Here is a 16,588-nt window from a genome sequence, read left to right as displayed (position 1 = left end):
GAATTATATAGGGCATACTATTATACTATTATAAGTGTGAGGTAAATTGAACTTCAGGGTCAAATGCATCCAAAAGAACTAAGGACTGGGGGCCTGATCCAGAGCCGAATGCTATTTGCGGACGGTCGTTCTGAAAAAGGGGCCGGATATTTAAATTAAGCGCTCGCTCTTTGCGGTCTGTTGACGCCTCTATGTCTGAACGAGCGAACGAAACATGCGCTCGCTATTTTGAAAAAAAAGCCCCCTGGCCGCTTGCATCATACGTCATCTCCGCTATTTATTAGATTAATCGAGTACTTCGAAAGGCGTCTGAACTGCTCGCTATTCTTGTGGTAGCATTTTTCTACCGCAATCGTGCGAGCAGTTCAGGCTAAAAGACAACCAAGTGACGTGGTCAATGACGCTGCTTTGCTAATTATGCACACCCTTAAAATGCCCGTTTTGACCGCTTGGCACGCCTGCGTTCGGATCTCCACTCCCCATTTTCAAGCACCTTCCCATGTTAACAACCACAAACGCCTCACACAGTGCATAACGGTGGGTTTCGTTCTGATCGGAATGAACTAGTACACACATGTGACCAATATGAGTGAGTACAAATGAACACACTTTATTTACAAGTAACAAACAAACAATAAACAAACAACATACAAAGTATACTGTATACTCAACTTTTGTCTATGTATTCAGATGACACCGGTAAATCATCATCTTCAGCATAAGATGTACTTCATCTTATCTTCTCTCTGGGGAGCCCTCGTTTTCCAACGCCCAGATAATTCAATTTACATTGCAGGCACCTCTACTGCAGAGTCTTAGGTCCATACATGAGCTAATGGGTCCTTTGTGTACCTCTGGTGTATATATCCTAAAATGGGGTGTTGGCTTTCCGGATATTAAGCCCATATCAGTTACATACAGTGCTAGGTATCAAGCACTCATTGGTCTAGCATAGCATTGACCAAACTTATCTCTTTTGCACATGCTCCGTAAGCACTAAGATATACTACCAGACAAAGAAATACATTAATGACGTATCCTAATGTCTGGAGATGAACTCTATTTCAAGGCTCCTTTGTGTGTAGAATATGGACATCACTGCTAATTACCCATAATGCATAGCATCTCTACACAGCTTACGATGGTCATTCCAATGGAATGTAGCTAACTGATAAGAACATAGAAGCTATGAATGGCTCATTATACTTCTAGTTGCAATAGAAATGGCAGGTAGGAGCTAGGCCTCAATTTATGTCTTCTTTGACCCCAAAAGGTCATTTGACCATTCTATGGAAAAACAGCAACTGTATTAATACAATCTCATTTCAAAACCTCAAGAGGCCTAGCAAGGGGTATATATGTGTTTGTAACTTATATGCTTATGTAGAAATTAACTATTTAATCCACTGATTACACACTGTCACTCAAATTAGTAGGCATTCGCTATTTTGCGAGCACACGATTTTCGACCGCACTGACTGGTTCGCGCATGCGTATTACAACCCATACGCATGCGCAGATGTGCGAGCGTCCGCTTACGAGCGGCTCTGAATCAGGCCCTAACTTCACATGGACCAGTATAGGCATAAAGGTGGAATTTATCAGTGCAACAGAACTGTTGAGCTTTCAAGTCAATTCCTTCTGCATGCAGCAGGGGGAGCTGCTATGTCTGTCCCCACCCATTAATAAAACCTTTAGGTGTGCGGCCAGAAGATATAAATGTAAATAAACCTATGAATGTTGGTATTCTCACAGCCAGGGCACTCTTTCTACTTGTTCTCTCCTTGGCTTACACATATCACCTGTGCACCTTTTGTCTGCAAGTCCTGTCAGTGACTCTGATACTGTATGCTCGCCCTTAGGTTGGGAAAAGCATCATCAAGTACCAAATTGCCTTCCTGTTCCCACAACTTACCACCGGGCAGTGGGTTGACCATTCCTTGCACAGTGTCCGGGGCCAGTTTAAAAGGGGGCCCGTGTGCAGTTTCTCCTCTCTCACTTCATCATCCGGCTTCAGACCAGTCAGACAGAGTCTCTCTGCATGTGTGGGAGGTCTGATGGGCATGCAGGGGGGTTTAATTTTATTGACCATTTAAATTTTTTTTCCGTGAATGGGTGAGTAGGGGCCCCAGTGCATTGCTTTGCCTAGGGCCCACACTGCTATTAAAACAACCCTGGTCCCACCAAACATGGAGGAACGATCCTGGCAGCAACGATGGGAGGCATCTCGATGTATCCGCTAGTCTCGTTGGCATGTAATATCATCTGTATATAATTGCTACCTAATCATCAATCTTTATCCTGTAATCCAAATCAAATTCCCTCTCTAGTTCATGTGGATCATTGCCATGCGGATTAGGAGATGTCCCTTAGTGGAAGCTTGTCTCAGAGTGGTACATCTATAAAGGGTGCAGGGTGTACCCATTGCATTTACTTACCTTGCAGCCGCTGGCGCCATTTTCCCAGTGATTTTATACCAAAATATGACACACACAGCATATTTCTGAGGTAATAACTGTAATAATGCTGCTACGCCATCTTACCGTAGATATTGCGCTTGCGTAAAATACACTCGTACAGTTTCAGAGTCTTATGCGCATGGGCCGGGGGTGTGTGTGTGCTCCCTCTTTTATGTAAGTGCCCGTGCTCAGATTCCATGGCAGGAAGGGATCTCTGGAATAGGCTATTCGTAATGTGGTCACAAAATTGTCTAAGTTGTAGGTAATAAAATACATTTTTGTTCGTTATTACTCTGGTGTTCTGTGGAAGCCATAACATAAAGGTAAAAAGCATAATATATGATACGTGCACATTGAGTACTAAATATTTTATTTACTGAACAAAAAGGCATTAAAAAAATAGTCAAATGTGCTTGTTGAGCCGTCCTGACAGATGCGTCGATGACTTTGTTCTCATGGTTTCTATCCACTGGAACGTGAGACCAACTTGTCTTACAGTGTTCAGAGAAGGAAGATCCCGGCTGTTCCTGATTATCCTGCAACGTCAGAGAGTCACCATAGAGAACGTGTTGTGTAATGAATGTAATGGCAGGTTGCATACATGGAAAACACATAATATGTACTAAGCTCTGGAAAGTGATAAAGTTGAGAGTGATAAACTACCAGCCAATCAGCTCCTAACTGTCATGTCACAGGCTGTGTTTGAAAAATGACAAATAGGAGCTGATTGGTTGGTAGTTTATCACTCTCCCAATTTATCTCTTTCCAGAGCTTAGTAGATCACCCCCATAGTATTATAACTATAAATATAGCTGCCCTTTCTAGCTAAAACATAGAAATGTCTACAAAATATTCCCCAGAATGTAATGATAGGGAGTTGAAGGTTGGGACATCACCCACCCTTCACAAGTCATGGAGCCTAGCAAGTTCTAATTCCCATTGTGAATATCTTCTCTTATGTCTGGAACACAAGAGATTCTGATTCAGCGTGGCTGAAATTTCTCACAGATTCGCAAGTGCAAAAATATGCAAATGTTATCTTGAGCTTTCATCTTTTCTACCTCCGTGTTGAGGACTGAGCAAATCCTGCAACACCCACTGAGCTGGAAGATTCAATTTCTCCACCATCCATGTACCATCAGTCGCAACATCGATCCCTCGAACAGCCCCTGCCTGGTGACACTCCCATAACACTCCCATAACACGCCCCTGACACTCCCATAACACACCCCTGACACTCCCATAACACGCCCCTGACACTTCCATAACATGCCCATGACACTTCCATAATACGCCCCTGACACTCCCATAACACGCCCCTGACACTCCCATAACACGCCCCTGACACTCCCATAACACACCCACTGACACTCCCATAACACGACCCTGACACTTCCATAACCCCCCCATGACACTTCCATAATACGCCCCTGACACTCCCATAACACACCCCTGACACTCCCATAACACGCCCCTGACACTTCCATAACACGCCCATGACACTTCCATAATACGCCCCTGACACTCCCATAACACGCCCCAGACACTTCCATAATACACCCCTGACACGCCCCTGACACTCCCATAACATGCCCCAGACACTCCCATAACACGCCCCTGACACTTCCATAACACGCCCCTGACACTCCCATAACACGACCCTGACACTCCCATAACACGCCCCTGACACTCCCATAACACGCCCCTGACACTCCCATAACACGCCCCTGACACTTCCATAACACGCCCCTGACACTCCCATAACACGACCCTGACACTTCCATAATACACCCCTGACACGCCCCTGACACTCCCATAATACGCCCCTGACACTCCCATAACACGCCCCTGACACTTCCATAACATGCCCATGACACTTCCATAATACGCCCCTGACACTCCCATAACACGCCCCTGACACTCCCATAACACGCCCCTGACACTCCCATAACACACCCACTGACACTCCCATAACACGACCCTGACACTTCCATAACCCCCTCATGACACTTCCATAATACGCCCCTGACACTCCCATAACACACCCCTGACACTCCCATAACACGCCCCTGACACTTCCATAACACGCCCATGACACTTCCATAATACGCCCCTGACACTCCCATAACACGCCCCTGACACTTCCATAATACACCCCTGACACGCCCCTGACACTCCCATAACATGCCCCTGACACTCCCATAACACGCCCCTGACACTTCCATAACACGCCCCTGACACTCCCATAACATGACCCTGACACTCCCATAACACGCCCCTGACACTCCCATAACACGCCCCTGACACTTCCATAACACGCCCCTGACACTCCCATAACACGCCCCTGACACTTCCATAACACGCCCCTGACACTCCCATAACACGACCCTGACACTTCCATAACACACCCCTGACACTTCCATAACACGCCCCTGACACTCCCATAATACGCCCCTGACACTCCCATAACACGACCCTGACACTCCCATAACACGACCCTGACACTCCCATAACACGCCCCTGACACTCCCATAACATGCCCCTGACACTTCCTTAATACGCCCCTGACACTCCCATAACATGCCCATGAAATCTCTTTTTGCAGTGACTTTAGGTCACCTCCCAGTCGCCACCCACAAAAGCCCAGGGAACGCAGATGCTGTCTCATGTAATAGTGATGCAATACACAAGTGCGTACACTATCGCACACCGTAGTTCGCACGTACACAGTAAGGTTTTTCCTAGATTTTCGCACATGCACAGTAGCAAAACATCGCTCAACTGCATAAACATCGGCGCTGCGTCCTCCTCTGAATCAGACGCACAGTCACTTGTGCATAGATTGACACAACATCAGGTAGAAATGAAAAGCCTGATTCAGAGATGAATGCAAATGGTTTCTCAGCTACGGTTCCTTGCGCAGTAAGTCCTGCGAAATCATGCAACTGTTTCAGCCGCCTAGATCTGTACTGAGACGCCCACTGGCTGCATTGCAACAGCCAGTGGACACACAGACACAAACGGGCGATAACCGGCCATTGGAGTAACCCTATGGTCTCTCTTTTACTGTATACGGAATCGCGTCACATCTGGGTATCAGCCGCCGTTCCCCATTACCTCTCACAAATGCTCCCTGACCACCAGCGATAATGATACTTGGTTATGCGCAGTGTGACTCACTTACATGTGCAGATCGCCGATAATCTCTCAACTGCGAAATCATCAGCATTGTCTCCATCTCTGAATCAGGCCCTAAGGGCCCCATTTACAAACGAAGTATAACCCATTTAGCGCTCGCTAAAGGTGTTATACCATTTTGCTGTATTTAGTAAACAGCAGTAATATAGTAAACCGCTGTTTGTACAGCATCGCTCTCACCATCTTTTAGATGACGAGAGCGACGCGGGCCCCATTGCCGGCAATGGAGACCCGGCGGTGCCTTTCCGGCTTCAACGAAGCCTTCCATTCACTGCCGGGTCTCCCTGTCATGCACATGAGCAGACGGACCGTCGCGCATGCGCATGACCCTGGAGCCCCGTCGCTGGCAGCGTTAGGCTGCCAGCAGCCCAGCAGAGGACCTCGTCAAGGACGAGAATTCCGCTGGACTTCGCGGGACCTCGCCGGAGGGGTGAGTATTACTAAATACCAGTGGAATTTTCATTTGTATCACAGTGACACTAAACGAAAATTGCCGCTAGTATTTCACTTCGTTTGTAAATGGGGCTCATTACCTGGTATGTTTTACCCACAAATAAGATTTTTATACCCACACACAGGATATTATGTAACACTAGTGGCCCGCCTCTGCTTCGCACGGGAGCCACTTTGAATTTACGGAGATAGTTTTCTTTATCCAAGGTCTTATAGAATTGCCTTATACATAACAGTCATTTTTCCTCCTTACGTCAGCACGAAAAAATCTAGTTTTGACGTAAAACAGTCTCCACTTAGGTTAACTCCAGCCACATTAAGTATCTGTCCCCCGTCAGGGAGGCACGCCTACCAAAGGGGGAGTAGACCAAGGCCTGGCACCGTAGATGCAGATGGAGGGCCGGGCCCCGGGACGGTCCGGGCCCCATAGCATCTGCAGTTACTGCACCTACAGTACTTACACCACTGCACACATATACAATAACACACATACATACAGTTACACACATACATACATACATACATACAGACACAATTTGCAGTCACACACTAATACACACCTTGGGCCTGATTCAGACCCACTCGCAAGCGGCTGTCCGCTCGCAAGTGGGTCGATGGTGTGCACTGAGCATGCGCACGACGGAGGGAGCTCCATCGTGCGTATGCGCCAGACGCGACGAGCGAAGGAAAGTCCTTCGCTCGTTGTGTCTGATCAAAGGGGGCGTGCTGTCGATGTTGATTGACAGCACGCCCCCTTTGGTGGGCATGCCGGGGGCGTGCCTCCCTGACGGGGGCGTTCCCAAGGGAACGCCTCCTGTCAGAAGCCGGCCCACTGACATCACTAGTGATGTCAGTGGGAATGATTTTGGCTCTGATAGAGCCAAAATCACTCCGGAGCTTGCGGTTGAAAACCTCAACCGCAGGCCACGGCTCGCAGTTTCGATGGTCACGATGGTCAAGACCATCGCGGCCATCAAACTGCACGCTCGTATAGCCTGTGGGTGGTGACCCACAGCTATACGAGCGTCCAGGAGGACGCTCCATTTTCATGGAGGGCGGCCCTCATTCAGAGCGTGCGCTCTGCTCAGAGCGTACGGCTCTGAATGAGGGCCCTTGTCACAAATTAATACACACACACATAGTCACATACGCACATAGTTACACACATGCATATACACATTTATTCACTGTCACACACTAATACACACATACATACAGTTACACACTGATACACACATACATACAGTTACACACTGATACACACCTACAGTCACAAATTAATACACACACAGTCCACATATAATCACATACACACACACACACTGATAAATATAGTCAGACACACATACCCACAGTCACAGACATACATACACACACTTATACAGACATACACACAGTCACACACAAACATGCATAAACACACTTAAATATAAACACATACACAGACAAACACACATACATACAGTTACAGAGACACATATATACACACACATACATGCATACAGTTACAGAGACACATACATACACACAGATACATGCATACAGTTACAGAGACACATACTTACACACTTATACACACAGATACATACACAGTCACAGGATCCCCCCCTCTCTATCACCTTACTGTCAGACAGGATACAGTATAGTCACAGTTTATGTACTCTGGAGCTCATTCAGAGCCGCTCGTAAGCGGCCGTTCACTCGCTCCGAGCGATGTTCGCACATCTGCGCATGTGTATGGGTTTTAGTACGCATGTGCGAACCAGTCAGTGCGGTCGAAAAATCGGAGCCGGCTCCGTCATGCGCATGCGGGAGACCCGGATAGCGACGGGCACTCCGTCGCTCCGGGTCTCGCAACAAAGGGGGCGAGCTGTCGATGTTGAGTGACAGCTCGCCCCCTTTGGTGGGCGGGCCAGGGGGTGGCTGCCCAAACGGAGGCGTTCCCATGAGAACGCCTACCGTTTGGGGGTTGCCCCACTGACATCACTTCAATTTGAGCCGAAAGCTCTCTGGGGCTTGCGGCCATGAGACCCCACCACAAGGGTCTCATCGCAAGCCCGATGGTCTCGATGGTCTTGACCAACGCGACCATCGTCATGGCCGCTAGCAATAGCTGTGGGTGGTCACCCAAAGCTATGCGAGCGGCCAGGAGGCCGCTTGAAAAAAAAAAAAGCCCGGCCCTGATTCAGAGCGAGCACTCTGTCAGAGCGTCCGGCTCTGAATCAGGGCCCGTGACAACTGCATCAAAATCCGTCCAGTGGTTCTCGAGATTAGCCCAAACACACAAACAGGCGCCTACCAGGGACTTTATTTTACACTATGTATAGATTCCCACTCTGGTTTAGTTCTGCAAATGATTTACCCACCTTAGGTCCAGGTGAACCTGTTACAGGAACAAGAAAAGGAGTTTAAAATGTATGTTTTTTTGCTTGCTTACTGCAGTTCGTAGAGCCGCAGACAAGGCCGATGTTCACGGAGTTGAGTGACTTTTTGCTATGGCGTGTGTGCGAAAATCCCTAAAAACTTCCATGGCGCACGCGTTACACTGTGCGGGCATACTGGCACTTGTGACATTGAGATGCAAAGTATCAAAGATGTCTTGGAAAAGTACTGGGTGTACCTGGGCGGTGACTGGGAGGTGGATAAGCAGACACACGGATGGGCGTGTTATGGGCGCGTCGCTGATGTGTTTGTGTACACAGACACTGAAATCGCGCACACTGGAGGCCGTACTTAAGGACCGATTCAGCAATGAACGCAGTTGCTGATACGCATGCAGTCGGCCAATTATTGCGTTCTGCGCATGCGTATGCATTGCAGTACGCGAAATAGCTATTGAGATCGGGACTGCGATTGTAGAGACTGCACAGACCCAGAGCAGAGTGATTGACAGGAAGTGCCATTTGTGGGTGGTGACGTGGGGTGGTCGGGCGAAAGCAGGAGTGCCAGTGCCGTTGCAGGGGCGTGCATAAATTATCCACTGTGTGGCCATAAGCAGACAAAGCACTGATAGCGAGCGTGGCTCTTAGCAATTTCTGAGTAAGGTCAGGGCGTGTGCAAGTCTGCGCATGGATCCGATGTTACCGATGGTTTTGCTATGTTGCCCTAGTATACGGATGTGAGTAAGGCGAAGTGGGCGTCCTTATGTCAGGCTGCGTTCGCAATGCGAATGCAGTTGTTTGCATACCACCACTTATATTAGCAGCTGCGTATAAGTAGAATTGCGATTCGTAGTGAATCAGGCCCTCAGACAGAAAGTCTTCACCTGCCCAGGGCTGGTGCAAGTTTGGATGGTGCGACCAACCAGTGGTGGCATCTAAAGACGCTCTAGGTGGTATTATAGCATCTACAGACGCTCATAGTGGGCGTCTCATTACACCAGGGAAGGGCTTTGTAGCGGCATTTGCATAAAGTCACAGACAGGGCCACCCCCAAACGCCGCTGACTCTGAATCAGGCCCAATACCCATGTGAGCTGGTCAGGGGTCACAATGCAGTGTGACCAAGACTCTGACACTAGAACTGAAACTAGTCTTTATGCAGTAATCATAATTAGCAAAAAGGTAATGATTTATATAATGCATGTCCCACAACTGGTATTACTGATACTAATGGGTTTGCTGCCTTCTGGTGGTAATAAAGCACATTCCATAAACGGAGTACACACTAGACGGTATGTCGTCCGATCCGGCGGATCGGACAGCATATTGTGCACATCGGCCAGTGTGTACCGGCTTTGTCGCTGACGATGAGCGTTCCCGCATACAGGTCCGACGGGCGATATCGTCAGCGAGGCCATGCCGTCGCTCCCGGCATCGGCAAGTGTGTAATCTGTGTATGCACTTGCCCAGGCCGGGACCCCTGCCTGCCCCTGTCATGAACAAGATCGTGCCTGGTACACATCGTTTAGTGTGTACCCACCAGTACAATCCGAGCTTCCGCAGCCACACTCCCTCCTGCTGTCTTTAATTGTCCTCTTCAGCACCATGGGCAGGCAAGGTGTCTGTGCCCAATTTCCAGAGATGCTGGTCATCATGCTGTGGCTTAGGAGGCACTGCATCCGTCATCGCAAACGCCCATTGGCACATGCTCAGTGCACACCCCGCGCATGCACCAATCGGGAGCCATTGGGTTTGCGTACAACTCTGAAACAGGCCTATAGACTGTAAGCTCCACTGGGCAGGGCCTGATGTGAATGACTGAATATACTCTGTAAAGCTCTGGGTACCATGTGTGCGCTATATAAATACCTTATTATAAATAATATACATTTGTAGTTGGTCTTTCAGTCTCTGAGTAAAACTGAAATCCTCCGTACAGCCAGGTCAGCCTATGTGATAGTCACAAGCAGCAGCGGCTCCTGCCCTCTTGCATGAGGGGGAGAGGGGGGGGGCTGCCACTGATGGTTCGGCCGGCCAGGTCCCAGGGCCTGAACAATGGATCTGGCAGGTGCCAGGACCGGCGCATGCACAGAAGCAGTGGTGGTGCCGCACATGCGCATAACACCTAGAGACTGCAGCCCCTAGAGGTTGTTTGGGCTGCCCGAAAGGCACAGCAGGGGCTTCCACTGGGGCTGCCTGTCCTGGGTGTGACTGGCAGGTTGTGTCTCCAATGGGAATCCACTGCCAGTCAGTGTAGCCAGCGCCACTGATCACAAGTAATCTGGCCAATCCCATCCGTACAGTCACTGATACTGATACTGACTTTCTGTACATCCCCGAGCGCTACATTCAGTATGAGACAACCTACCTTGTGAGATATACTTAATAACCATGGCCAGAAGGATGAATATAACACAAATTGCAACTTTTTCAATGACATAGAGAGTAAAAAGTGGCAGATCTTGATTTGGGTCTGGAAATAAAACAGAAAACATGTAAGTACAGTACAGACAGAGAAATATATGTAGAGATATATATTACGTAAACGGCGATGGGTTAGTTTGCAACTAATGATGTTTTATCATTAAATAAGGTACTGTCACTTTCTTCATACAGGGATGGCGATGTACAGAATGTATAAGACTAGCAATAGTACAATATCCCATTGTGGACGTCTTGTAAGAAGCAAATTTCAGTAGATTTAAAAGGAGCTGGAAGAACTAGTGAGGCGCAAATATAAGTTATTATTGGGGACATATAGGCCCTCATTCAGACCCGCTCGCAAGCGGGTCGATGGTGGGGAACTGCGCATGCGCCGCACGTGCGCAAGCCCCGGAGCGAGTGAGAAATTCACTCGCTCCGGGGCTCGCTACAAACGGGGCGGCTGTCGATGCTGATCGACAGCTAGCCCCGTTTTGTAGGCAGGGAGGGGGTGTGGCTGGACAAACGGAGGCGTTCCTGAAGGAACGCCTGCCATTTGTGGGCGGCCCTACTGACATCTATTAGAGCAGGAAGCTCACTGGGGTTTGCGGCAGATGAGACCCTACCACAAGGGTCTCGCCGCAAGCCCGATGGTCACGACCATCGCGACCATCCCCTGGCCGCTCGCAAAAGCTGTGGGTGGTCACCCACAGCTTAGCGAGCGGCCAGGAGGCTGCTAAAAAAAAAAACGTCCGCCCTCATTCAGAGCGAGCGCTCGCTTTTTGCGAGCGGCTCTGAATGAGGTCCATTGGCCATTAGGTGCTATAGGAAGAGATGCTAGATGGTGTAATAGAGGGGTAATGAAGATGCTGGGGCGCATTCTGAATCATGCGCATCTGCTGCACGCTTTTCCGTACTTCCGCAACATCCTACTACTGTTATGCTAATGAGATAAACCAGCAGAGTGAGCAGAAAATCCATGCGGCTTAGCGTCTCGCACACTGCGTGTCTGTCTGCAGGCGCAACCATCATGGTTACTATCTGGGCCTTCACCAGCCCCACGCTACAGAAGGTGGCTACCATGACACTCCCATGGAATGGGGCTGCTTACTTGCAAATGCACGGTCGCTGCCCAGTTATGCCCATGTCACTGAGAGCGAGGTCGACAGACAGATCAGTACGTTCGCAGTAGCAGTCTTCGTCAGTTAGAATAAGACTGATCCGGCGCAGTCGCTAAATGTTTTCTTTCGCCCGCGTGCAATATGCTGAAATCCACTTTTCCGCTTGCACTGACTCAGAACCAGGCCTGCAACATCTGTGTTTTACTTCTGGCTGTAAAATATGAGATACTAGTACAATACCTGCAGGACATGTTCTCGGTATCACCTCCACTTGGGTTCCGTTTCCTTTCCCCTCCTCCCCGTAGGTCCCTACATGGCAGCAGAACATCCCGGAGTCATTCTCTGTCAGGTTGGCAATGGTGATAGCAGCCTGCACCTCAGAGGAGTCTGCCTTTCCCTGGTCAGGTTCCGGTACAGAGACATTTATTCTGTTTCGGTAATATGACTGATCACGGAGAAACACATTATTATTGCAGCCAAAAGTCCATTTCACATCGTAAGCTGCATATTTACTTGTAAAGGAGCAGGTGATGGTCACCGACTGTCCGACCGTAGCTTTGGGGACCTCAGACTGTGTCACCAGCAGCTGCAGCTTGCCATCTATGTTATAAGAGGAAAGTGAGAAGTCACAAATCACCTTTCTGTGCTAAAGCTTCAACAACTAATCTTATGGTGTATAGTTTAGTCTCTCTATCACGGTTTCCAGTTGTGTCTTACCACCAATGGTGAGTCTCTGAGGTAACATGAGGAGGCTGCATTAGGTGCGAGTTTTTGGGGGTAGCAAAATTATTGGAATTCATTTTGAAATGGCAACTTGCTCGATGCAATCTTGTTGGTAAATCTATTACTGCTTACAAATGACAATATTTTTGCTTCTTAAAGAGCAAACCCTGCAATGTGTAGAGCCGCCAGAAGCGTCCGGGCAGCTCTCTACTTTCTAGTCGCTGGACCCGCCCCCTTGTGTCCTTCCCACGGGAACGCCTCCCGTCAGAAGCCGGCCCACTGACATCACTAGTGATGTCAGTGGGAATGATTTTGGCTCTGATAGAGCCAAAATCACTCCGGAGCTTGCGGTTGAAAACCTCAACCGCAGGCTCCGGCTCGCAGTTTCGATGGTCGCGATGGTCACAACCATCGCGGCCATCAAAATGCACGCTCGTATAGGCTGTGGGTGGTGACCCACAGCTATACGAGCGTCCAGGAGGACGCTCCATTTTCATGGAGGGCGGCCCTCATTCAGAGCGTGCGCTCTGCTCAGAGCGTACGGCTCTGAATGAGGGCCTTAGTCAGCAGGCTGGTGGCCGCCTGATCTGCGTTCGATGTTTGCGGCTATGTGGGTGAGTGGAGGATGGGAGATGCTTTCAGTGAGCGTCTCTTTGCACGGGATGGCAGGGGGAGTCAATAGCATATTTTTGCAATCGTGATCCGTGAGTGACAGCAACTGCAGTTGCATTCGTTTCCAAACATGAATCAGGCCCACAGTTCCTAAGGCTATCAGCACATCGTAGTTCTGGATTAGTTCTAGTATATATTATTCTCCAAGTGATTCTTGTTCAGGGCAACAACTATACCATTTGCAGAAAAAGGCTTACATCTCCTAAAGCTTTGACTGGAGACCGATGCCATGATTATTGTTGTTAACGGTTTCTGAACTTTTATTAGTCCCAGTAACTGGATTTTTATTTTACTAAGAGAGGATTCTTTATATACATTTTCCTGCTGAGGGGTGCGTATAATTTGTATTTTTACTCTTTATATTTAGTATGATATGTATTATCCCAATAAGTGTGTACTTATATATCAATGTTATGTTTTCAAGGCATTATCTTTTTTTAGCTCTGAGTAAATGAGTGAATGCAGCGCTGTTTATCTTTTTCTTTATATGTATTTTTTGGTTGGCTACCATATAACACAGCAGCTTGCTTCACTCATTGTTATTCATTATCAAGGTAGATTTAAATACACTTTTTCAGTATACTGATATTTCCATTCCAGCACCTTGGGTATATAATTTGATCTCTAAGGCCGGGTACACATCACAATTATTTACGATTTGATGTTACCAGGCAAACTGAAACGACAAATCGTGAAGATCATTCAGTTTGTACCGCCAAATGAGCGCTCCCGCGGGTCGTTTAGGATATCTTCTGGTTGGTCGTGCTGCACTATCAATCAGAAGTTATTGTACAATGCCCCTGCATGCAGCATGTAATTGTACATCGCGCCGCCGTACCCCTGCATCGTGTAATGTGTACGCACGGTGCGATGTGTCGGCCAGCGGATCTGCCGGGAACACTTCGTTCTGATGTGTACCCTGCCTAAATCAGGCCCTTAGAGCGCAAGGCCTCCCAAATGCTACATATCAGGAAGACCCAATCACAACAGCTGCAACACCCACCCACAGGCATAACACTAAGGGGGCGATTCAGACCCGGACGCTATGCTGCGTTCGTTGTTGGCCGATTTTTACTTTATGCGCAGGCGTGAACCAGTCACTGCGATTGGGAGGCGATCGCTCTCTTGCATACTTCCAGAGCGCTAGTTTGAGTGACAGAACGGGGTATCTGTGGGTGGTGGTCGGGGCAGGTCTGTGTAAACGGGGTGTGCTTGCACTAGCGCAGGCGTGGCTGGACGTTTTTACATAATTGCATAATTAACTTGCAGCGCCTGCATACACGTCACTGAGCTGTTTCACACACAGTGGTGATCGCAGTGCAGTCTACCTCAAGCACTACGTGCCAGTTCAATGTCGCCTGATGGTACCAATGTTTTCAATCACTTCCTGGAGATGACGTCTGAAAGTGGGCGTCTTTACTCCAGGCTGGTGGGCATCTAACTTCATCTGGTGAACGCTCGTAAAGACATAGGAGGCGTCCTAATGTCTAAGCGTACGATCGCGGCATTTGCATATTTTCTTTCCTTAAGGCTGCGTGCATTCGCAGCCTAGCGTCAGGGTCTGAATCGGGCCCTAAGGGGGCAGTAGTCAATTAGTTTCGCACCCGCGGAAAAGTTTTGCATGCCGTACTTTCCGCCAACATCGTGTGTTTTGGCCGCGAAAACTTTCCGCGCGCGCCTCCGCTATTTGCCGTATTCAATTCCAAAAGACGCTAAAACGCTACCCGGCGAATGTGAAACAGGCGGATAGTGCTGTCAGAATTGGAGATACCAGCCTGACACCCCCAAAAAGATGCACTAACATTGGGAATCAATATAGATCAGTACTAATAGCCCTAATAAAGCTATTTTGGGTACTTAAGTTGTGTCAATTGCTTCTAATTAGCGTCTTTACACAAGTGGTGAAGAATGGCATTAAGCCGTATTGTTTGGTGAAAATAAGTTGTCCTGTCAAATTTGGGGTACATGAAAATGGGTGCTAGCATGGTTTAAAGTTGCTAAAGTGAAGTTTTAAAAAACGCACCTGTAGCAAGCACCTGCAATAAAAAAAAACCCTCACCCATACCTGCAGACCCCCAAAAAGTCTATTGCGCTAGTTTTAATGTTTGTATCCCCACTTTGCACTTTTTCACCCCCCAAAATTCAAAGTACATGTTTGGGGTGTTCCTCACTTATATTTAGGGATTTTTTGACACAGTTGTCCATTGGGGGCTGTCTCCAGGGCTCTGAGTGGTTTCTCCACCTCTGCACCCCAAAATAAAAAAATGCACTTATTTTCTCCTGCTATTCAGAGGCGAATCTTTTCCGCCTATTACATTGCATTGACTTTCTGCGTATGCGAAAAGTATTTGGAATTGAATTAGGAGATAAGTTTCCAAGTGGCGAAAAGTCGCAATCAGCGATATTTTTTTGCGGATCTCGACTTAGCACGGCTAATTGAATACATCGCTAAATCTGTGAGACCGGCCTGGGGCAAAAGAGGTGACTAGACTTTCTGGGGCTTCTCTGCATCAGTTCCCAGATTTATTCAGAACTATAGGCCGGATTCGAAGATGGACGCTAATGGCGCCGCTGCAGCGAGTTTGTACCCAGTGCACAAATACGCAAATGTAGTAGCCTCTAGGAGAGACCCACCGGCAGCTTCGAAAATCCCAGCAGCAGCATACAAAGATGCAGCATCGGAAGCATAGCGTTATATTATCAGTCTTCTGAGTAAGCCTATGATCGCGCAGAATGGCCGCGTGCCGGAGCCATATTGAGTGTGTACGGAATCACGACATGCCTGCGTATGAGCAGACACTCCCCTGTTACCTACCCCAAACGGATCCAGTCAATCACTTTGAGAATAAATCCCATCTGCGACCATGACACACCACCGATAATTGCTGGGCGGCGGGAGATTGGGAACAGCGCCCAGCTCTGAATCAGGCCCTGAGCTTGTAAGGCGCAGGACACTTACAGATGGGAATTTCCCTTACAGCTGTAGGTAAGAGAGATGCCAAACAATTCACATTGAAGACCCCAGAGTAGCTGCCAAAGATACCACCAGTTGGGGTGCAGAATTGGATTAAAGCTCGGGGTTCCGTTGCACTTAAAACAGGGAGGTCCTAGGGTCTAAATCTAAAAGCACAGGCTCATCATTTATAAGGCACAGAGATAAT

The 16,588-nt window shown here is 48.3% G+C and overlaps 1 protein-coding gene across 1 annotated transcript in view; it reads right to left on the bottom strand.

Moving 5' to 3' along the window:
• LOC148513685 (uncharacterized) overlaps positions 1-13,658 on the bottom strand; it is a 106,476-nt gene extending 92,818 nt beyond the window's left edge. Inside the window, exons 1-2 of the mRNA XM_088481572.1 lie at positions 13,625-13,658; positions 12,273-12,632 (exon numbers count right to left, since the gene is read on the bottom strand). Coding sequence (XP_088337698.1) covers positions 12,273-12,632; positions 13,625-13,658 — 394 coding nt within the window. The remainder of the gene's footprint in view (positions 1-12,272; positions 12,633-13,624) is intronic.
• Between the last annotated feature and the right edge of the window lie 2,930 nt (positions 13,659-16,588).

The sequence above is a fragment of the Taudactylus pleione genome, unplaced genomic scaffold (assembly GCF_031769625.1).
Source record: "Taudactylus pleione unplaced genomic scaffold, aTauple2 ptg000274l, whole genome shotgun sequence".
NCBI lineage: Eukaryota > Metazoa > Chordata > Amphibia > Anura > Myobatrachidae > Taudactylus > Taudactylus pleione.
The sequence above is the reverse complement of the archived record's forward strand: the minus strand, read 5'-3'. Positions and strand labels throughout refer to the sequence as shown.